The 24,395-nt window shown below is 45.1% G+C and overlaps 1 protein-coding gene across 2 annotated transcripts in view; it reads left to right on the top strand.

Moving 5' to 3' along the window:
* The window catches only part of EBF2 (EBF transcription factor 2), a 251,959-nt gene that overhangs the window by 41,673 nt on the left and 185,891 nt on the right, over window positions 1-24,395 (top strand). Inside the window, exon 7 of one of the 2 annotated variants that reach the window (XM_077305189.1) lies at window positions 1,536-1,598. The exons of the other annotated variant lie outside the window; for it this stretch is intronic. Coding sequence (XP_077161304.1) covers window positions 1,536-1,598 — 63 coding nt within the window. The remainder of the gene's footprint in view (window positions 1-1,535; window positions 1,599-24,395) is intronic. 2 annotated transcript variants of the gene reach the window in all.

The following is a 24,395-nucleotide window of genomic DNA, read 5'->3' on the forward strand; positions in this document are numbered from 1 at the left end:
TAGAGCATTTTCACACATGGTACTTAACAGTCCCAGCTTAAGTATGTTTACTCCCGAGGAAATCCCCACCAAGTTCAATAGGACTTGCTCCCCAAAGAGTGCAGCACTGAAGTGGCTCTGACCTTCTGTTGTGCTTGTTGCTTGTGTGTTTCTACGTGGCCAACTGCAAAATCTGATGGGGCATTAAGCACAGAATCTCCAGGACACTCTTAGTTCCTTTGTCTTCCACTCAGAGCCCTATTCCCCCCCCCCCCAGACTTATGGCCCATAGAGTTGCCAATTCCAACCTGGGAAATTCCTGGAGATTGGGAAAAGAGAGTGTTTGGGGCGTCTTTTGTGCAGTTGAGTGAAGAGGTGGCTTGCATGGCTGTTTCCTGCCCTTAGACCTGTGCCTCAATTCCTGGGCTATGCCCATTCAACCTGTCTGGGCAGGCTATGAGCTCTACCTCCTGGCACCAGAATGTTTGATCTTAAGAGCTGGAATGAATGAATTAACATGAATTAAAGCATTTTTATCCATTTGGGTGTTTGGTGTATTTTTTTTTTTTTTACTAATTTAGGCTTCTGCCCATCCTCGCTTACTTGCCGCCTCTGATCATGAGGACTTAGGATGGGTAATAGTCTAAAGTCATTATTTTGTTTATCGAGTCCCCGATGGATAGTGTAGACTAGGAAGTTTCTAGTTTGCAAGCCAGTAACCCTCAGACTACCTCCCCGGCCAAGGAGGGAGGATAAGTAATCCTGCCCTACTTAAATTCGCTGTTAAACATGAGATCCTACGAACATTTGAACCCCATTGAATCTGATGGAATAGTTTCAGAAGGCAGTCATGTTGGTCTTCAGTATAACAGCTAGATTTGAGTCCAGTAAATATGATGATGATGATGATGATATTATATCCCACCCGTCCTTGGTTGTCTCAGGGCAGGCGTCATCAAATTTAACCAGCAATACAATAAGTTACATATATAGTCATACCTCAAAGAACAAGATTGCTGGGGTATAAGTGTGCTGGCACATAAGATTTGTAGCTTTGACTTGCAAAAGCTAATACCCTGGAAATCCTGTTGGTTTCTAGGGTGCTATTGGACTTAAATCTAGCTCTACATTTGAATACTATCAGGTTCAAAGTACATGAGGTGGTAGCCATTACCTTGAATTGCTGCCCGAAAGTATTTACTGAATGCCAGATATTTGTTCTAGAATATGAGTGACAAGAGCTTTTGTGCACGTACAGAGTGAATTTCTTTCATGTGACCAATTCTGTCTGTCTGAAATTACTGGGGAGGGGCCTTCCAAGTAGGCTGTCAGTAGAGTTGGCTGGCAGTTGGGTAGAGATTTACCAGGAGCTGAAGGAAGGCCCAGTGGACATTCTAGCAATGTGTTTACATCACTTCCGATGTGACCCAGAGGTGATGTCAACTTTTCTGATATTAGGGCAAAAACTCTATGGTAAACTTGGTTTCTACTACAGAGTTTTCCCCAAATACCAGAGTGTCAACCCAACATTGCCAACAGGATGATATTTCTTCCAGGTCACATTGGAAATCACCGAGACACGTCGCTGCAATTTTGACTGGGCCTTGCTCTTTTTCTGGGTAAGTCCCCACAGCTGATTGACAATGGGATGGTGGGACATGGTGGCAGGGGACTCCCACCTCCAGTGGGGTGGGGGGTGGGGGGTCCAGGTAACCTTACTGTTATTGCACAATTCCAAGTACAGTTACATCCTAAGCCAAGAAAGGTACAGTTTTGCTTATGGTTGCCTTGTAAATAACTTAAACTCCCCACAGTTCTGCAGTGATTTTTCAACGTCTTATATTAAGCATGGTCAAATAATTTAATTCTGTAATAGAAAAATAATGCTTCCTACTTTCCTGAACAGTGCAAAGTTGCACTGCACCTCAGCTTCCCTTCAGACGATAAAGTGCATGAAGTTTAGCATCTCTTTATAATAATTTTTTTTACATTTTTATATGTTTAAGTAGAGTTTAGTGGAAGCAAATAGATACTCCGGCCCTTCATGGCTGCATCATAGCTCCGGCTAAGATCCCCTTTTTCTTTTCTTCAACTTCATGCTCTCAACTCCCCTTCCCTCTTTTTCACATAGACATTACTGGATGCTGGTCTCATATCTCACCTGGGCAGGTGAATTTCTCCTTTAAGGAACTATCCCCAGGCACTGAAGACAAACTCAGAACAATATACTTCTTGAAGGCAAATATGCAGATCTTTCCGATGTGGCTATCATGTTACTTCCTGCGTTCCCAGGATCGACCATCTGAGGGGCTGACTTTCAGCTAACTTCTATTTTAAATAGTTAAGGATTTTTTAAAAACTCAACTGAACTGATCACTTCAAGGAACGTATTACATGAGATATAGAATATACTGGCTAAAATGATGCATATGACTATGGACAAAGTTCAAGCTGTTTTAACTCTGAAAATGAAACTCATTTTTAAAATGGCATTTTCCCATTTATGTTTCCCCCCCCCAATTTATGCCCTTCCTTTCTCCCTAATGGGAATTCAAAACAGCTGATTGCATGATTCTCTCCTCTCCTTCACCTTCATCACAATAATCCTGTCAGGTAGGCTAACCTGAGAAATTGTGCTGGGCACCAAAGGTTCCAGGTGAACTTCCAGGGGTAGTCAAACTGTGGCCCTCCAGATGTGCATGGACTACAATTCCCATGAGCTCATGGGAACTGTAGTCCATGGACATCTGGAGGGCTGCAGTTTGACTACCCCTGAACCCAATTGTTCCCTGTCTGATGCTAACCACTATACCAGGCTGGCTTTCATTTTACAAACTACTGATGCACGTATTTGCATATCTGGGATGTGTGTGTGGGGGTATGCATTGGGGGAAATGTATTTTTGGTGCTTGTGTGGATATGTTTCTATTCATTTGTGGGGGGAAGGGACAGGTTAGGACTAGTTAGTGAGGTAGCATGTGAGCAGGCTTCTGCTGAGCCGGGGAAGAAGAGGGATGGTCATCTGGAGTGGCCGATTTGGCTCGCTTACTAGTTATGTTGTGAAAGTGCTTACAAGTCAGAGTGAACTTGGATTCAAAATGGCCGCCTCTCTCTTTCTGTATATATACATGTGTGTGTGTTGTGTTTATATATGTATATATAAGCTATACAGAACTGCCTCACACAACATAACTTGTGGAACTCTAAAGGCCATGACACCCTCTAAAGTAGCTTTAAAAGGGACCTGGAGAAATTAATAAAGGACAGTTTTTTCCATGGCGATAGGTTCAGGTGGGTAGCCATATCGGTCTGAGGCAATAGAATAAAATTTGAGTCCGGTAGCACCTTGAAGACCAGCAAAGTTTAATTCTGGGTATAAGCTTTCTGATGAGGTGTGCACACACACATAAAGCTTATCCTTTAGAGAATAAACTTGAGAAGGTGCGAAATAAACTTTGTGACTTTGTTCTTTCCGTGGCTATTAGTGATGATAGTTTAGTGGCACTACCCTTTTCAGAGGCAATTTATCTTTGAATGTCATTTGCCGGGGGAAATAGCCTTTGTGGCTTCCTGGTGGGCTTCTTGGAACATCTGGTATCTAGAAATGGAAACAAAGCACATTTGCTGAATTTCAATAGGTTTGGGGGACAGGAACGTCCCTGGCCTCCTGGGAATTCTGTGTACACCACCTTGACTATTGTAATGAGAGAAAAATGGGGTATGTCTATCCTGAATTAAATCCGGTGGGTTAGAATGAGACAAGGCGCAGGGCTAGATAGGCCTTTGGTCTGATACAGTAAGGCTCTTCATATATTATTCTATAAATTAGATATAGTATTAGAGAGTACATATTTGTTCTCAAAGAGGATGCAATCTATTTTTGGAGCAAAGAATATGGCAAGTCCTCTGAATTATCCCCTAGTACTGGCTGGAAAATGACCCATCCAATTCATTTTTTTCAAGGGGCATTATGTGTATCATTTTGGTTTCAAGATCCACAGGAGAAAGGGAAGCTGTATTTGCTGGCTGTGTTTTCTGCACTGTTCAGGTTACTGCGGTGAACCAGTGAAGGCTGCAGTGCTTGAAGAGAAGCCTCACGCTCACAAGCTTAAATCATTATATAGCTAATTAATATAATAATAATCGTGAAAAAACTCCATGACGAGGCTCCCTGCAATCGGGGAAAGTTGCTTGGTCTCTCAACTTTGCAGCGAAATGCCACCAAAGTACAGCAGCACTGGAGCTACTGAGTAATTTTTGAACCTAGGAAATCTGGCCTGAGTTCCTGCGTTGTGAGCACTGATAAAGCTGTTCCAACCGAGCAGTAATATCAGGGCTCTCTCAGCCTCCCCTACCTCACAGGTAGGGGAGAGCCAGTTTGGTGTCGTGGTTAGGAGTACGGACTTCTAATCTGGCATGCCGGGTTCGATTCTGCACTCTCCCACATGAAACCATCTGGGTGACCTTGGGCTCTCCACGGCACTGATAAAACTGTTCTGACCGGGCAGTGATATCAGCGCTCTCTCAGCCTCACCCACCCCACAGGGTGTCTGTTGTGAGGAGAGGAATGGGAAGGCAACTGTAAGCCGCTTTAAGCCTCCTTCGGGTAGAGAAAAGCGGCATATAAGTCCTAACTCTTCTTCTTCTTCTTCTTCTAAAAATTAGGGTACAAAAAACCAGCTCTTCCCAGCTCTTCTCTCTCCACTGTTTCCCTCCTGGATTATCTAGTCCATGTGGGAAAATTCAGCCGCAAATCATAAGCATAGTGCATTGCTAGGACTGTTATCTAATGATGTGTGGATACAGCTGTGCTCCCGTACTGTCTCCTCCAACTGGAGATGGTGTGCAAAATCTCCGGCGCAGTAAGAGCTTTTCCAGTACCTGCAACCTGATATTTCTTCAACAGGATAGCAGTGAACAGGGACCTTTCATATGCTTTGTAAGGAGTCCTTCTCTTTATTTATGTTATTTAAAATGTTTATTATTTCTCCTTATGGAGCACAAGCTGTTTATGATATTAATAAAACACAGACAATTTAGGACTGCTTTAATCAAATGCAATCCTAAATACGACTGTCATCAGCTGCCTCCAGAAAATCAAAACTGAGGGTGTCAAGGTGGCTCCATAATCATGGGGCTGCCTCTGAAAAGGTCCCAGCAAATGAGGGTTTTTTTTAAATTGGTGGAGCAGTCAGGAGGGTCTCTGTGATCTTAATTCCTGGCAGGAACATATGGGAGAAAAAGGTTCTTCAGATACCCGGTTTTCAAGCCAAGTAAGAGCTTTAAAGGTTAAAACCAACACCTTGAATTTGGCTCAGGAATGGATGGGTAACCAATGTAATTGCTATAATATCAGGGTCACATGCTTTCAATAGCTGGCCCCAACCAGCGGTCTACCAGCAGTGATCTGTACTACCTGTGGCTCCCAAACACTCTTCAAGGGCAGCCCCAAGTACAGTGCATTGCAATAGTCCATCTAGATGTAAATAAGCTTTGGATCACTGTGACCGGATCTGACTGGCCCATGAACAGACTCAGGTGACACACCAGCTGAAGCTGGGTAAAAGCACCCTGGACCACCATAGCCACCAGATTTTTGAAGGTGACCGCTGTGTCGAGTAGCAATCCCAAGCCATGAATGTAGCATTTTAAGGGGAGTATAACCCCATTCGAGACAAGGGAGACCTGGAAGTCCCTGGTCTGCATTTCTGCTTCCCCGAAGAACCTCTGTGTTATGTAATGCTGAGGGTCAAACTAGATGTGATAACATACTTGTGGCTGCCATGAAGATGCCACCATTTACAAGTGATTTTAAAATTCTTTGAGGCACACTTGTCATATCCCCCCCACCCCAAACAAAACCACTGAAGCCCCTTACAGCTGCTCTGGCCCTTGAAAAAGTGCAGTCATTTTATTTTAAAATCACTTTAAAGTGGTGGCAGTGTCCTTCTGATAGTCATGAAGCTGCTGTCACATCTAGTTTGGCCCTTTTTTATTGGGAGGCACAGATGAACACCACAAACAGTTCTAAATAGCAAAGCAGCGAGTTGCAAGGTAGGCAAGAAGGTGCAGCTCCTGGCCTGGCAGTTCTGTCCAGTTTCAGATAGATGTGACCTAATGGCCACAAGATGTTTGATTCCCATCCAGGACTTCACATCTTACAGCCATGTACAAGTCTTAACTACTTGGAATGGGAAAGGAACAAATACTCGGCTTGGACCATTCAAAATCAGCAGCCATCTTCCCGCAATTTCCCCTTCTCCCGAAAACAGCCCCTGGACTTTGTAGAAAACTCTAAAATGCTTTGAAACCAGGACAAAGCAGTAGATAGTCTTTGTCACGGAGTATGCCTACCAGGCTTGGTTTTAAAGAAGTGAATGGAGAAATCAAGTGTTTCCGCTCAACCCACAAAAACTTCCATTGCTGGTTGCCAAGTATGTCTGTATTTCCATATCTCTGAACTGTTAGCAAAGGAAACATATATGCCAAACAAGAACAATATTATTTTATGTCCCAAAACTTTTACCAACTTATAATGAAGTCCTTCCATAAATAAGAACTTCCTTAGGCTACTTCCTTTTAGCAACTTGCCAGGTGCTGTCTTGGTAGCTAAAGGATGCTAGGTTTTTTTTTTCTCTGAGGGTAAGCATGATGAGAGTGAAAGGGCCAGAGGATATATTGGATAGGCAGAGTTGAGTGGATTGGAATGGTGGAGTTTCCCTGTTTTAGGAGAGCAGCATTCTCTGCTCTCCTTTTTAATAACCAGAAATGTGTCTACTCTAAAAGAGAGTTTATGTTACATAAATGGAAACTGTCGTGGTAAGCAACGAATAGCCAAGTGTAATGGTATGACCAGGTGCTGGTATCAGATTGCAGTGACCTTCACAGTTCTATCCAATAACCAAAGCCAAGGGAGGAGATGAGACACAAAATCATTTTGGTCTGAAGTTCAGTATTCCAGAGGTCAGTCAAGACTGTCAAGATTCAGGCAAGGCCATATCAGCATACAGTTTATGCTGGATCCACACTCCACAACATCCCTCAAGAGGTTTTATAGTTAGACGCTAACTGCTCAGACACCATCCTGCAACAACTCATCATCACATTCAGCAAGTAGCTGATGTCTAGCCATAAGGCAAGCACTTCTCCTTTTAGCCAGCTGCTCTGCTCTAAGCCTGCTCCTTCACTTTTCTAATGGTGTGAGTGATCCTGGACAGCTCCAGCCCTCCAGGCAGCTGTCTTTCACCTTCTGGATCAGAGCTGGGGGAGTTGGAGGTGACTCTATACAAGCTCTTGACTGTAAGTCTTGGCATTCTTGCACCTCCTCCTCTTGTATGTCACCTCCTCTGCTGCCTTTAGTCTGGGTATGCTGGCCCCTTCTTCCTCTGAGGAGTCCCTCAACACAGCTGAGACATGACCTGACCCATGACACTAGATGTTTACCACACCGGTGGCACTTAGCCGGGCTGCCATCAGGTGTTTATGATGGGGTAATTTGCCCCACCACTTCCTGCATCCCCGTGGGGGACTGTTTTTGGTGTTGCACCCCATCCACCCCAGGTTTCTGCCTTCGGACAAGGCAGCCTGGGTGGAAAGGTTCTGTTGCATGGGCAGGGGTGAGCATTTTTCTTCTGTTTAGTTACGCGGTAGCAATACCATATTCCTAAATGGAAAAAAGTGGCCTAGGCAGCTTGGCGGCACTACACAGCACTACAGAGCTGACAGGGACATTTTTTTGTTCCTTCTGGGGTGCCATAGTTAGGGGAAGGGCTGGGACTGGATGTCCCAACTCTTCACCTGCCACAGAGGCCTGCTCTGTTGCCACCTGGGGCAAAAAAGAGCAACAGGGCAACATAGGGCCTGTGGGGAAATGGAAGGCCTGAATCGGGCCATGTCTGGGAGGGGCCCGTCTCACCGTGAATGTCATGCAGAACTGGGAATTTGCCCCACCACCGTACAAGTGGTAAGGCAGGGCTAATTCCTGGTGCAAAAACAGTCTAAGAGAGCTCTAAGACAGAACTATGACTGGCTCAAGGTCACCCAGCTGTCTGTATGCGGAGAATCGGGGAATCAAACCTGGTTCTCCAGATTAGATGTTGCTGCTCTTAACCACCATATCGCACTGGCTCTTCTAATAATGATATTCCTAAAACAAAATATATGGACCTAGTACCTTTTCTGTTGAGGTTGGGAAAACAGATTTTGAAACAGATTTTGAGTACTGATCAGAAGAACAACTAGAGGAACAGATCTGACAAGATTTGGAGCTCCTCCATGACTGTGGTGAAGAAGAAACGCTATCACATATCTCACCCTCAGGCAGGTCAAATTTGTCTTTATTTGCGCACTGTTTTTGTTTCTTCACACTTCATGCATGAAATGGATGTATTTTTTCCCATCATGATTGCATCCATAAATCAAGTTATCCATGTAAATGACATGCATTGTGCGTATAAGTTGCACAAAAGAAACTAACAAATCCCAGGGACTAGCAGCGAAACATGGCTGGACCAAAATCATTCCCAGTGACAACTTGTAAGGAGGGGAAATCCAACTCAAGGCATTATTCATCCACCAGCGCAGTGATGCCTTTTAAAAATGGACGTATGTCTCCTGAGTGAAATCAGGTTTGACTCTTAGCTTCTCTGGTGCTATAGTGTTCCTTGTTCCCTGCACATCCACAATGCCAGATCCCAGTTAATCTGCAGATGAAGCTGGCCATAGTCTTTTGCATGACTTTAAAAAGCACAGAAGCCCCACAAAACATGTCCTTCCTCTCCCCGTTGCCAGTGAAAGGAGAATGATTTGCTTACAGCAGTGGTAGTCAAACTGCGGCCCTCCAGATGTCCATGGACTACAATTCCCATGAGCCCCTGCCAGCATTTGCATTTGCTGGCAGGGGCTCATGGGAATTGTAGTCCATGGACACCTGGAGGGCTGCAGTTTGACTACCCCTGGCTTACAGCTTGGAGATACTCTAATGCCAGCTCTGTTAGCAGAATTATCCTTCTTAGCAGATCCTTCGATGGTCCTGATGCTCCCCCTGTATAACTGACCAATGAGGTGATTTTCCCAAGAAATCTCCCTCACAAAACGTTTCACCCATATCAGATTCACCTTCATTCATTCCCTAAAATGTGGTCCTCTTAATGTTGGAAATGGACCCTTTTGAGGAGGGGGTGGTGGTGGTGGAGTTGTCGCTCTTATTAAGCCGTGTTTTCTCTTGCAGTTGACTATTGTTTTCTTAGCTCTCCCGTCACAAAGCAGAGGTCAGATCAACATGACCTTTTGCTGGTACACGGAGGCTGCTAAATAATTCACGTGGCCAACTTGATTTCTGGGTCCACATTTGTTTTTTCCACTCTCCTAATCAGGATGCTCATTTAATTCTATTCCAGCACCTGTTCAGCAATTAACACCCTACAATTTGCATCTTACCCTGACATTTGCTATCTTTCCAATTAGTTTTTATATCAGTATAATTAGGTAGGGTTATTACAGTGCATCAAACAGGGTCGAGGCTATTCCCAAGCTCTCCCCCAGATTTGTTTAGGGAAGCCACTGAGGGTAAATGGTTGATTAGGATCACTGTTTTTCTTCTTCATTCAGATCAGGAGAAAACTGTTTCCCCCAGTGGCTTGTGAAAGAGCAGGGGGGAAATATATCAACCTAAAAGGATGAATATTGTGTTGCAGTAACCATTAGGGCAAATTTTGGCAGGGTGATCAAGAATGGCAGTGCTCTGACATCCCCTTTTATAGCATCAGCTTGCGGGGTGGGGGAGAGATGTGATCTTATTAATGCCCTACTAAGGGGAAATAGCTGGCAACTATTATTTGAAGGCAGACCTTATATGAGTAAGGAAACCACTGAAATTCAAGACTGCAAGAACCATCAGTACAGGGGCCTTGCCTTTTCCCTCTCCAGAATTTAATATCAGTTGGTTTTTATTAAATAATTATATAGCTACCAGCAATTTTTATTAAAAAATATGATAAACATTATATACAATGAGTGGGTTACTGATAATCACAATCACTAAAATATAGCACGGCAGATTAACTCCACTGTAAACGACAGCTTCAATGCTAGGAGAAGCAGATTAAGATATCAGCATAAGTGAACCATCCGCAAACATGAATAAATCACAGTATCCTAGTTGGGGATGGGGGGGGGGGGGGCTAGCTATGAAGGATATTCCAGTTGGACCGGTGGTGCTATGAAGCACCACCAACTCAACCCAGAGCACAATGAAATGGGGGTGGGTGAGGGAGATCTTCACATGATGCTTAAACAGTAAGCACCAAAAGAGCCAGAGAAAACTCACAAGGGAGCATTGCCTAAGCATGAGGACACCCCCCTCATGGCAGTCCTCTTTTGGGAGGCAATCTATTTTGTTTCCATAGATGAAGGCAGGGGTAGTCAAACTGCGGCTCTCCAGATGTCCATGGACTACAATTCCCAGGAGCCCCCTGCCAGCAAACGCTGGCAGGGGGCTCCTGGGAATTGTAGTCCATGGACATCTGGAGGGCCGCAGTTTGACTACCCCTGGACGAAGGTATCTGGAGAAGAACCTCGGAGTGGAGGTTTTTTAGATCACAGCCACGACCACTGTGGCTTCGAGGACTTCCTGTGACAGCCCCTCCCCCAGAAAACACCCACCTCCACACTGCTATCTCCACTGAGGACACTAGAAGGGTGGCTATCATTTGAGAACAGCACAGTGGCCGTAAATTTCAAGGGGGAAAATGGTGAGGACGGCAAGGTCAAAATGCTCCTCCTTCCCCGTTGCAGCCCCGATGACAGCAGTCTGTAAAAAGGGAAAGCAAAGTCTTTTCAAACCATAAATGCTGCCACTGCCCTCAACACGTGGCAGCCATTGCTGGGCGGAGGGCGAGGTGGCAAAAGAACCCAGCAGTACCTGAAGCGGGAGGGCATGGTTGGTGCACTCCTGTGAGTGTGAGCCAGGTGCTGAGGAGGGGGCGGAGCAGCACAGGGTGGCAGATTTAAAGAGAGGCCAGCCGACCACACAGTCTCTTTGCTGCCCACCACCTTGGCCACTTGCCGTTTCCCATCCTGTTAGTAGGATTTGTTATAGCGTACTACTTTTGTTCCATGTTATATTGTCACAGCTGGGCAGTTGGGCAGTTGGGCAGTTGGCAAGGGGGTGGATCCTAGGGGGGCACAGCCCGTGCCTGAGAGCCAGGTTTTGCCAGATTTGGGAGCTTCCTTAAGAATCAGCTCATGTGATAAGGTGGGGGGGAGCGATCCCCTAGCTGGGAAGTAGCCAATATCACATGGCAGGGTAACCAGAAGAGTTCCAAGAGAGGTTGACGCCTGTGGGACCTTTCTTAGCTGACCATCCCATGGGCCAGCAGGCCTGATGGTTAGGGGAGCTTGACCCAGATGGTCATTCATCCCTATGGGCGAGCCATCTGATGGTTCACTTCCCTGTGGGGCTGTGGTCTTCTGGCTGCAGTGGGGGAAGATGTTGATGGGATGTGCCCCCATTGCTGAGAAGTGTACTTACACTCATCACAGATTGCCAATAAAGCTGTGGCCCTGTTTATGCCCAAAATACCAGTACTGTTGTTGAGTATTCTTGAAGCGCCAGAACTGCCCTCCTACCTGACAATGAAACTTCACTTATTGACTTGCTTTCAAATGCAATGTGCACTTCCACCTTTAGAAAATGGGCACTGCCAGAGTCTGAACAGAACCCAGAAGTAAACAGAAGGAAGATCTTTCTGCACAGGGGGAATGGAATCACTGCAGCATGCCCCTGTCAACATCCATGCTTCAGAGTTTGGCATAACAATAGCAGTAATAATAGCTTGACGGCCCAGATGTATAGAACCTACCAATGCAAGCCTGTTGTTCCATTGTTTCAGCGTATTTTTTAAAAGACCATTCTGTGCTGCCTTTCCAATCAGATAAGGGTTCCAAACATAAAAGCCATTTCAACATTAAAGTATATGTACAGTAATTCAACCAAAACAGAAACATACGTGACCTCAGAGGCAAGGGAGAAAGTTATTGGGGGTATGCCAAACAGAACAAAAAAGGCTTCACCCTCTAGCAGGAGACAACAACAGAAGGAAATGCACAAAATTCCGGTGGAGGAAGTTCCACAATTTCAGTGCCATGACCAAGAAGGCCCTTTCTTGGGCTCCCCCTTGCCTAAGCTCAGATGTCAGGACATGTCTGCAGAAAGTATGATGATTCTATAATCTCTAAAGATTTTTTTTTTTAGTTTTCCTCCTGGAGAATAAATTTTAATTTCACATTTCTTGAGAAATGGACTCTTTCGTAGAATGCATTTTAATAGTGTGACTGTGAGAGCCAGTTTGGTGTAGTGGTTAGGAGTGGGGACTTAGCATGTTGGGTCCGATTCTGCACTCCCCTACATGCAGCCAGCTGGGTGACCTTGGGCTTGCCACGGCACTGATAAAGCTGTTCTGACCGAGCAGTGATATCAGGGCTCTCTCAGCCTCACCCACCCCACAGTGTCTGTTGTGGGGAGAGGAAAGGGAAGGTGACTGTAAGTCGCTTTGAGCCTCCTTCGGGTAGTTAAAAGAGGTGTATAAGAACCAACTCTTCTTCTTCTTCTTCTTCTTCTTCTTCTTCTTCTTCTTCTTCTTTCTTCTTCTTCTTCTTCTTCTTTCTTCTTCTCCTTCTTCTGAATAATATAAATAGTGGCTCAGCTTGCAAGCTGGGGCCTCAAGCCTTTGGATGAGAGAACATGCTCTTAATAACGGTCCATGATGAGTTTAAGTTGGAGCATTGCAAGGTTAGGGGAATTTCTGTGAATGGATAAGGATGATTTAAGCAAAGCGCTTAAAGCCGAGAGCTACGGGGATGTTGTACTTGCAATCCTTTTCCCTCTTGTGCCAGCCAATTGCAGAGAGACCAGAGGTATGTCTCCCATGATTAGTTTGAAAGTAGAGCTTCTCTCCTCTATCTACTCACAGTTGTATCAATTCTCTTGAGCTGCAGTCAGACATTCAGCGACATGAGATTTGCCTTGCTTTAGTCAGCCTGCTTTAAATGTCCATGGGAGCGCAGAAACGAAGGGCAGGAGGCTTTTTAACATAAAATGTAAGTTTTGGGAATATGATAGCACTGAGGTATGTGATGATGATCAGGTGCTTCTTGTGCTATGTGAGCTGAATATAATCAAACGCATCTGTCCTTTGGGTGTTTACTTGAATCTGCTTAGAACATGGTTTTGTTTCCTCCGCCCTGCGTTCCGTCATTGTTCATGTTGCAGACAAAGAGCAGTCCAGTTGGACCGGTTGGGCAGAGGGACAGGATCCAGGAGTAAAGATACACTGTAGTGATGAGAATCTCCACATTTTCATTATAAAGGGGGTGCCTATCAGTGTGACCGGCTCTGACATGGGAGTTGTGGGGAACCTTTATAAAATGGTCACTGGATCTGGTCCATGGAAAGTTCTGATGGTCCTGGACCCTTTTTATATTCTGATTGCGGTTGCTAGCTCCAGGATGGTTAGGAGCGGTGGCTGCTCATCTGGTGAGCTGGCTTTGATTCCCTGCTCCTCTACATACAGCCAGCTGGGTGACCTTGGGCCAGTCATAGTCCTGATAGAGGTGTTCTCATGGAGCAGTAATGTCAAGGCTCTCTCAGCCTCATCGACCTCACAGGGTGTCTGTTGTGGGGAGAGGAAGGGAAGGTGATTGTAAGCTGCTTTGAGACGACTTCGGGCAGAGAAAACCCAGCTTTTCTTCCTGGAGATTTATGGGTGCAGCCTGGGAAGGATGGGGCTTGGAGAAGGGAGGGACAACAGCAAGGTATAATTCAATGAAGACCTTACTCCAAAGCAACCGTTTTCTCCAGGGGAACTGATCTTTTCAGAGTGGAAATCTGTTGTAACTCTGGGCGATCTACAGGCTGCACCTGGAGGTTGACAAATGCACCAGTCTGTCCCTTCTGTCCCCAGGAAAGTTGATTCATGGGGTCCTGGTGCCTATGGGTTGGGGGCTGCTCTGCAGGACAGGGGGGCCAAATGGCCTTCGAGTTCCTTGTGTCATCAGATTCAAGTGGGTAGCTGTGTCGGTCTGAAGTAGCCCATCAAATTTAATGTACAGGGGCACCTTCAAGACCAAAACAGTTTTGTTCAAGATATAAGCTTTTGTGTGCACGCTCACTTCCTCAGATACAATGCAGAGTCTAATGGCACCTATAAGACCAAACAAGATTTATTCAAGGCCCTCTTCCTCCAACAAAACGGAACAAGGATCATGAGGCTACAGTTATAAAGAAAAGGTTTACTGATTTGCTACAGATTTCCGTTTTCTTTCTGTCTGTACTCTCACGATCCTTGTTATTGAATCTTAATAAGTCAGATTTTTGGAGAAAGCGATGAAAGAGGATAAAAACAAATATCCTGCTTTAATTGAGTCCTTTAAAAATATTATGCATTAGAATAGGAACAATCTGTTCCAGCCCTCTCCTCTTCCTTCTTCTTTTAACTCATCCCTGAAGGACGGTGTGATCCCAAGCCAATGAGCACAGGCAGCGTTTGCTGTTGTTTGGAAATCAATTAATTTGTAAGATGAAAAGGTCATGCAAAATATTTGGAAATTCTGGAAGTGCTGGAACTGAACCCATTTGGCGCATGGAGCAGCTGTCAGGATTCGCTCTCTTTTCCCTGACAGATCTTGGCCTACAGTGGATGGGCACTCTCTCTCTCTCTCTCTTTCTCATACACACACACACACACACACACACACACACAATCCCCCCCCCCTATTTTCTGTCGTTCGGAGCAGGTGACTGCTTGATTAGTTGCGACTGTGTTTTGTTGAAGGGAGAAGTAAAGAGAGAGAGAGAGAGAGAGAGAGAGGGAAGGAGAGAAAGACAGAAAGAGAGCTCTGCTTGGTTGCATTTTAACACCTTCTCTGCAAAGCAGGAGGCCGGCTTAGGGTGCTAAATTCTTGTCTGTGGCTGTCTGTGAAATAAATCTGTGTGTTGTGCAGTTCCAAGCTGTCAGCAACGGTTTGCACTGATGGACTCCTGAAAGGAGTTTCCTCTCGCTCGGTGGAACAGTCGGCAGCCACTAGGGAGCTGCCTTTAGCTCATATTTCAGAGTTGGCTCATTAGCCCAATACCAGCAGAAGGGCTCTTCAGACCCCACTTGCAAAGTTTCACTGGGCATGGAGATGTGCATGGCACATAGATGTATTGTGCACATGTAGCATGGATGCATTAGGTGTGTACAGTTATAATCTATGTTTACAAAGGGAGTTTTTGCTCTTGAAAGCTCGTAATTCCCAAATCTGTTTGGCCTTTAAGGTGCTAATGGGTTCAAATCTAGCTGTTTTATTGCAGATGCAGATTACCATTGATGGCATAAAAAAGTCCATTCAGATGGGCGCAACTCAAATAGATACTCAAAGAAAATATACCCAATAACAACAATGCACAGTTTACAATTTTAGCACCAAGAGAGTATTAAATCTTAACACTGAACAGAGTACATAGGCAATTTTAGACAATAGAACAGGATCCTTCTCATGAAGCACAGCTTGGTTGATTTGTCGTTCAGTCCTGCAGTTCAAACTTAACTATATATTCCTGAATTAAGCTACGCCAGCCAGAGAAAACTGGACAAACCAGAATAATAGGACCGGCATGGATACCCTCTGAAACTACCTTAACGGAACTCTTATTATGTAACCCAGGGCTGTAAAGTTAAAATTATAAAGTTACACATACTATTCGGGTGTTACAATAACTTTGGATGGTGTACCGAGTATTATACAGAAAAGGCATTTATAATGCACTTCCTCAACATTAAACTGACCAAACAGTTTCTAAGAATTTACCACCGGCAATTGGAAAAACAGGGCCTTATCTATCTAGCTGCATTGATGGAATGCTGAATTTATTGTGTATGGCTGTAGGCTGTAATGAAAGAAAACATTAAGCTCAATTTATACCCGCGTTGCTCTGAGTCTCGGTGAGGAAGGCGGACTGTAAATAAAGTAAACAAATATGCTTTGAAGACAGGCAACAGGGCAGCATCCATTCTTCTCTCCCCTCCCATTTTATCCTTACAATAACTCAGTGAGTTAGGCCAAGCTAAAAAGTCTAGAATATAGTTCTGGGCCCTGTAACAGTTAATTTGGCTTGTGACTAGTTTATGTCTGTATTGTTTATTTATTTTTTTTAAAGTAGCTTTAAAAAAGTAACCTTGTTCCTGATTTTGGGAACTGGTGGGGAAAAACACTGGTGGGGAATTTTTTCATCCTTTGCCTGGATGATTTAATGTGTATTTGTTGCTTCAGGCAGTTTTCCTAAAAAAAAAAAAAAAGACCCCTCCCTGGGAGAAGGGAGAGGAAGGTGGGCGCAAGAGTGGGTGCTAGAGGCGGAGATAATGCTACTTCACACTTTTCCTTAGCATGTGTTTGCTGGTTGCTCTCCTCTCACTCACACTACATGGCTGGGGGACTAGCACTTTTAAATGGAGGATAAATAGCTGCCAGTTTGCTGCTGGGATGCTGGATGCTGACAACATCGTGTAAAGCACCAAAACAAAAATGGCATCAGCAAAAGATAAGCCTTTCATTATATTTTCCGGGTGAGGAATGGCCCTTAGCGTTTCTTATGTGGGATATTCAAAACACAACATTTATTTATTTTTATTTAATGAAAACATCTCTAGGCCCAACTTTCTCCCAAATAGCTCTTTTCTTTGTGAAAGTCTGTCAGAGCTGAAGCTCCCTTCCCTTCAAGTTTCTCCGGAAGGCTACTTTAAGCCGTTGGGGCAGTTGCCAAAAAAAAGAACCATCCCTGTATGACCACTTTAAGGTAACTCATTGTTCTTTGGGGACCAAGAAAGCAAGACTGTTTTTTTTCTTACTGTTACTCAGTGTTTGTAGAACTTGTTATTCGAAGTTCTTGCCTTACCCATAAAAAAGAGAGTGCCACATAGAACTGCCAGGGAGCTTAGACTGATTTTCTTCTCAGCCCAGAAAGTTGCCCTGTGATGGAGACCAAGTGATGGTGGCAGCCATGCTTGTTGCTGTTTCACTCATGTGATTATGTATGTCTAGAGGCCCCAAATCCTTCCCTGTTTTAACCTCTTGCTCTCTGGTATTACAAATACTTTCCTCCCAGCCCAGCTTTAACATTTGGATTAGTAAGAAAAGTACTAAAGAGCTGGACTGTTGCAAGGTAAGACTGAAGAGAGAGAGTTAGAGTCCCCTACAGACAGGTTTTTGTTATCAGATTAGACATACAGGCCCTGGTCTGGTCTCCCTGCATTACATGAAGTGACTATAGCTTCCTCCCATTGTGACTGGCTCAGCCTGTAGGCCAAAACAAGCTTGGGGAGGTGCCTTAGTACAATGGTAGGAGGCATATTTTGCATACGTTGTCATTGGCACAATTGAGGATTGTGAACTGCAAAAAGTATTTGGCTAGCTAATGCTGCATTGGCAGGGTATGTTTTTTTGTGAGTCACTGCCCACTTCTTCAGACAACCCATCTTCTACTACTGAGTTATCATGCTCTCCATGCTGAAACTCTGTGCCGGATTCCAGAAGGCTGGTGTCAGTTTTTGCGCACAACAGGGGTCTTGCCAGAACAGTTCCCTCCTCCATCTCCACTTCCTGGGTCTGTTCAGTCCCTTTCCCTTAATTGTTTGGGTGATAGTTCTGGGTGATATTGACAAATCCATCGCTTGATCTTCACTGTGCTAAGAGACTCTGGCCAGTATTATCGGGTTAACAGAGGCGGTCCAGCCTCTCCCCTTGTTGCACAAGAGCAAAGCATTACTGCTGTGAGAAGCCTGGCGAGTTGAATTTAGTAACCCAAGTATTAATTAAACAGCTGATCGAGTTTCATTTGGCTCATTTTCTCTGCAATAAAGCTCTAATTGTACCAAAATGAGACCATTTCTGAGCATCCCGGTAGGGCAGAATGGCAGAGGCAGCAGTTGCAGTGAGCATGCATGATGCAATCAGCTCTCAAGTGCTGTTTCAAGGCTTCATGGGCAGCACAAATGCAATGGAGCCAGACTCACAAGCTGGAGCAAACAACTGCCCAAGGACACATCCTCACAGGTGTCTTTTGCATGGGGCAGTCGTGCATCAGTGCTGGATTGGTGGCCAAGTCTTGCAGGGCATCAGGGCTGTGCTGTGCTTCAAAGTTCAAGTGGACCGGGGGGGGGGGAGGGGCGGGCTGAAGTCAACCTGAGACAATCTTTTGCCTGAGGAAGGAAGTGGGGTTTGATGCATCTTGTCTTGGGTGTGTATGCATGTCAATGCATGCATTCCTAGGAACAAGAGGCACCATGGAGCAAAGCCTGCCATTGTATAAAGTAGCATGCAATGAACCATTGACTGATGATTCACTGTAGAATTTCCCTCCCTGAATAGACCTGAAAGCCAAATAACAGTTAACCTTTTTGCTTTCAGTAGAGTTCAGGGCTATCATAGAATATATTATTCATGCAGGCAAAGGAGTGCCTCCTGCAATTTGTAAAAGGATTGCCAAGTGATTTCACAAGCTGTTTTGATTGGCTGACTGGTAGTATTTAAAGACCCTGCCTTTGCCCAACACAGTCAGGACCCACGGCTGGCATAAGGGTTCCTTATCTTCCTCTGTGAAGTTGTGTTTGGCATAATACCATTTCTGCTGTGGTTGGTCTCCACCATTTTGGTTCTGTGTTTCAGGGAAGGGAAGGGTTGCTGCCCCTGCTGTCCACTTATCAAAATCACAGCATGTTTGCTTTTCGTGGGCAGAGAGACTAAGGCAGTTAATTGCCTGGGTTTCTACCTGCTTTGTTTTCTCTAAGTGCCAGCTGCTTCTCCCCCTGATCGTTCCTCCTTCCAACTGCAGCTGATGCCAAATAAATAGGTACAGTTGGCAGGTAGTTCTGTATTAGGTACCAATTCAATACACTCAGGACCTGGTAGACAGTGAGCAAATAGGTACTGTGTCCACTAAATAAGTACAGATGGATGGTTTTATTTTCCTTCATGAATTCGGTTTCCTCAACCCATCAGAGATTCTTAACTTTTCTGCATCTAAATTGCTTCTAAGAGAACTTTGACAATAGCTGCTGAAGATTTACTCCTTGAGACTGTCCTAAACTTGGTGCTGATCTAGAGCAAAGAGGAACACTTACAAAATTCCACTTTGTAACAGAAAGAGGCCTGCATTTGCAAAAGAATCCCATTGGGAATTCTTTGCCAAACAAGAAGTATGCTGTTTTTCTTTTCTAAGACCATTTCTGTACTGGGAACTTCACTTCCTTGGCTCCCATGTAGAAGCACAAATCCGAGGTAGACAAGGTGCACTGAGCTAAACGCTCCCCTGGGGGGAGCTATGCGGAATCTGCATTTTGCTTTTTATCCCCAGTGACGCCGAATTAAAAAACTCTTCTACACCTCACTCAGTTTCCATTCTGATATTTAGCGCTTTAAACTTTCCCTCTGCAATGTCTATGATTGATCTGAAGTGACAGTACCTTTCTCCCGCAATATGCGGGAACGGATATAACTTGCTACATTTGAGAAAACTGCTCCAAAAGCCTCAGTATTAAGTACAGATCTCTGAATTTTGCCAGATTAACTTCCTCACCCTCCTCCACTTCCCCAATGCTGACATAGTGCAGTAGTGTGTCACTGATACGTCAGGGCATCAGTTCATAGACTGCTGGTTCCCAGTTGCCTTTCCCTTGCAAGATTTATTTTTGTCCTCATTTTTAAGTGGTTGTGCTCTTGTCCAAAAGCCCACACTTCTGTGTGCTGAGATTTGCATTTTGGATCGTCTTCCCCCCCTTGTTTTCCCGCCTCACTCATTCAGGAAAAGAAAAATAAATAAATAGACTTGTTCTCCATCCCCCCCATCCCCCACTTGCTCTGGCTCTAAAGGATATGAATGGCAGGAAATAAACCCCTCTCCAGCCGTGTGCTCATTCAGTACTGACTAGAGCTTCATGAGCACCACTCCCCTCCCCCCTCTGAGCTTCCCCACTCAAGTGGGAAGGAGAGAGCAGCCAGACAATTAAGTGCAGAATGCAAAGTCTGTTTCAATTCAGGAAAAACAAGGGTGGAAGACCCAGGTTCAGATCGATCTGAATCCAGCAGGATCAACAAAGGGAAAAAAGTGAGTGCAGAACTAGCCCAGGAAGTGGTGGGGCTACCTGCCCCAGCTCAAACTCCAGCCTGAAGCTCAGCATGAAGCCTCCAGTATGGAAATGGTCAATTTAACTGTGGCTCATAGTAACTCTTCATGCTGTCAGGCAGAGTGGTCTCTCTTCTACCTGCTACCCAAGATCCTTTGGCTGTAGATACCAAGGACTGAACCTGGGACCTTCCATATGCAAGACATGTGCTTGATCAGAGGGCCCCCAACTCCCCTCCCCCAAAACATACTTAGAATATAGAAGAGTGCAAGTTTGATCCTTGGTCAAAATAATTAAAAATCAAACAACATCCTGAAGTCAAGTGAATCATCTATTACTACAACACAGTATGTGGGTCCGTCTAAAGAATTGGCAAAGCTGAGTAAATAATTCATGCAAATAAGGATCATGTAGCCTTCTCTTTCTTTCTTTCTTTCTTTCTTTCTTTCTTTCTTTCTTTCTTTCTTTCTTTCTTTCTTTCTTTCTTTCTTTCTTTCTTTCTTTCTTTCTTTCTTTCTTTCTTTCTTTCTTTCTTTCTTTCTTTCTTTCACTGGCTTGCTTGCTTGCTTGCAAAAGGAAGAGCAGCTGTGGGAAGAGAAATTTGGACCCAAAAAGAAATTTACAGGGTGGAGATCCTTTTTCCTTGGCTGCCTGTGTTCCAGATTTCCTCCCCATCCCTTCCACTCATATTTGCCATTGCAAATACATACACAGAACACCAGCAGATGAAAGCAGATGAGGAGGAGAGTTGCAGCAGAAAAGCATCTCCTCCTGCCAACTAAGGTTGCCAACTCCAGCTTGGGAAATTCCTGGCGATTGGAGGGTGGTACTTAGGAAAAGAGACATGTGGGGAGTGAAGGAGTGAGGTCAGGGGTATGTGTGATATCACTCTGGGACTTCTTTCTGTGTGTCCCTTAGAGCCCACCCTCCAAAACTGCTATTTCTTCCAGGAGACCTGATTTCTCTAGTCTGGAAGTCAGTTCTCCAGGCTCCACCTTGAGGCTGGTAACTGCCATTACTGCTCCCCCTAAAAGTCGCAACCCTGCCTCTAGTGTGAATCTCTGTTCTGCTTGAGCTACAACAATTGAAACTCTAATGAGTGTGCGCCAGATGTATTTCAAAGGGTGGCTCCTTATTTCCTCCTTGCCATACTGCAAGTTTTGCAATATTTCACTGCCGTTAGTGTACAAGGAAGAGCTGGCAGACTTCTGCAGTCCCTTATGATGGGGATTTGGATCAGGGAGGCCCAGATGCACTCCAGAGCATGAATGAATATGCCTTGTTAACTTGCTACCACCCTTTTCCTGGCAGCCAGCTTCCCCGGGCAAGCCAAGATGCTTCACTGGGCTGTATATTTCACATGTATCTCTCTGTCTTTTCGGAGAGCCTTTTTCTTCCCAGTAGCAGCTCCGTGGTTGCTCCTCTGAGGATAGCCGGCATAAAAGCATACACGAAGGGAAATTGTAGCTCCTTTTAGCATTCCACTTCTTCTTATGTCAGATGACATTTCGGGAGCAGCATTCTCCAAGGAGACGCCTGCCTTTGGAGAGGAGAGCTTTGGAGGGAAGGCGGCTGGCACAACAATAAAAAACGTGGAGCTGCATCTTGTGGGCCTCTCTGCATTTTCTGAAGAATCCTGGCTGTCATAATTTACTCACCTTGCCTAATTCGGAGCACATGGCTGGGCTCGAGGGGGGGCCTGCCATCGGCACGTTGCTGTCTACCTCCCAGTGGGCCCGCTGTGAGTTTGTCAGCAGAGCTGTTAACAATGACAGAGTAGTCCATCGATATTCCACCCCCCCCCCCCCAATCTCCAATATCCTACAAGCAATCAAAACAAAACAAAACAATCGTGTGTGCTGTTATTTTGCCTGTGGTCTGGAAGTACCAGCTGTAAATCTGAAGGATTCTGCTGAACCAAAAATCCGGGATTAGTGTGCCAATTCACTGTTGCGTGGTGGTTAGAGGGCAGTCTAGAACTGGACATACCTGTTGCCAAAGTCTAGGATGGATAATTCCTGGAAAACTGGGGTGGAGCCTCGGGAGGGCAGGGTTTGAGGAGAAGAGGGGAATTGGCAGAGTATAAGCCCATTAGATCCACCCTCCAAAGCAACCATTTTCTTCAAGGGAACTGATCTCTGTAATCTAGAGATCAGTTGTAATTCCAAGGGCTCCCCAGGCTCCACCTGGAGGTTGGTAACCATAAGTCATGAGTTCAGACTTGAAGCTCACTAGGTGACCTTAAAAGGAGCCTCTTGTGGTGCAGAGTGGTAAGGCAGCAGACATGGAGTCTGAAGCTCTGCCCATGAGGCTGGGAGTTCAATCCCAGCAGCCGGCTCAAGGTTGACTCAGCCTTCCATCCTTCCGAGGTCTGTAAAATGAGTACCCAGCTTGCTGGGGGGTAAACGGTAATGACTGGGGAAGGCACTGGCAAACCACCCTGTATTGAGTCTGCCATGAAAATGCTAGAGGGCGTCACCCCAAGGGCCAGACATGACCCGGTGCTTGCACAGGGGGTACCTTTACCTTTTAGGTGACCTTATGTTAGTAATTCTTGGTCTATTTAGAAGGGTTTTTTATCACACTTTCCACCAAGATGTTCCCAGTCTGTCCTCACAACAACTCTGTGATGTTAGGCTGAGAGAAAAGGTCACCCAGGGAGCTGGATGGCAGAAATGGATCGGAGCCTTGGTCTCCCAGATTCCAGTATAACACTCTAGCCATTGGCCCTTAGCCTAACAGAACTCACCTGAGCTTAGATTGATGGCAGCGGGGGGAGGGGGGAAATCATCGTATGTTGTTTTAAGCTCCTTCGAAGAAGAGAGGACAACACATTTGATAAATAAAATATTTCTGTGTTTGCTAATGCAAGATTTGACCTGGTTGTGAAGTTTCCAGGTGACCATTTGCGAGCTACCTTTCTTTTATTTCTGACCCTCCGCTATATAGGGATCACAATACTGATCTACTTTATAGTCCTGTTCTATGGTTAGCTTAGGTCCAGTCTATACATAGCAGATATAGTTCTGTTTACATATGGTGTGTAAATAAAATGAGGCTGGCATCTTTCCATCACAGAAGTGATGCTGCAGCTATTCCCATGATCCTTTAGGAACCCCCCCCCCCAAATCTCTATGATGTTGACTTGAGAGATCCATGAATTCCTAGAGCATTTTCACCAGACCCAACCTTAATTTTATATGAAAATAAATTCCATGATTTACTCAGTTCTATGGGTCCCCAGGGTGATGCAGGCTCTCCAAACTGGCTGGGGAAACAAGGTTAAAAAAAATCAGGAGAAAGGTTAACCCCCTTCCTTGCCTCTAGTCTAAAATGAGGACTCTTGCTGCTATTTAGTGATACAAAGCATGCTGGAAATCTGCTTGTGGATATTCCAGCATTTTTGTCTAGTTTGATTTGAGAACTAGGTCATACTCTGATTTTTTTTTTTAGTAAAAAAGAATTGCACGCTGTGTGACATTCCAAAGAACTAACAACAGGGTGAGTAGGATATCGTATCAAGCACACTGAGTACTGTTTGATCAATAGAAGGGAGGGCAGAGGACCTTTTGAGAATAAATAAATAAAATCTCCAAGTTTCCCAACACAGTTTGTGATGCTCTACCGAAACCTGTGGCTGGAATGTGCTGGGATTCTTTGACCCTGCAGAAAGGAATGGTTGCATTTTGGGTGTCTTTTTTTTTGCCTCAATGGCATCAAAATGGGATAAAAGAGAAAAGTCACATGCAAATGGAAATATCTCTGTGGATTCATTCATTCCTCCAGAGAAGTATAATTTGGCCAGAGGCCTCTGGGAGGCTAAGGCCAAACTGACGATAACTTCTGCCCCAAATTGGGTTCAGGTCCCCCTGCTCTAACTGTACAACATGGAGCATCACAGCATGGCAAATACCCCCCACCACACACACACACACACACTGGCTGTTTTGGATCCTGAGAATTGCACAGGCAGGAAAGATGAGGCTGTTCCTTGTGGAGAGAATTTGGGGCAGGGGTGTTTGGCAATGTGCTGTTGATGTTGCTGACTGTCATATTGATCTTCCTTCCCAACTCAATGGATTGAGGGTAGACAATGTGGGGCAGCAGGAGGAGTTCCCCCACCTTGGAAATAGCAGATCTACCTCCTTCCCTTTTGCAGCACATCAAGATGCATGGGGCCCTGACGTGTTTGGAGACACTGGTTTTCCAGTAACAGTCAAAGAGTCCTGACCCACCTCATGTGTCATTTACTGTGGC

The sequence above is a fragment of the Paroedura picta genome, chromosome 12 (assembly GCF_049243985.1).
Source record: "Paroedura picta isolate Pp20150507F chromosome 12, Ppicta_v3.0, whole genome shotgun sequence".
In the NCBI taxonomy this organism is placed as follows: Eukaryota; Metazoa; Chordata; class Lepidosauria; order Squamata; family Gekkonidae; genus Paroedura; species Paroedura picta.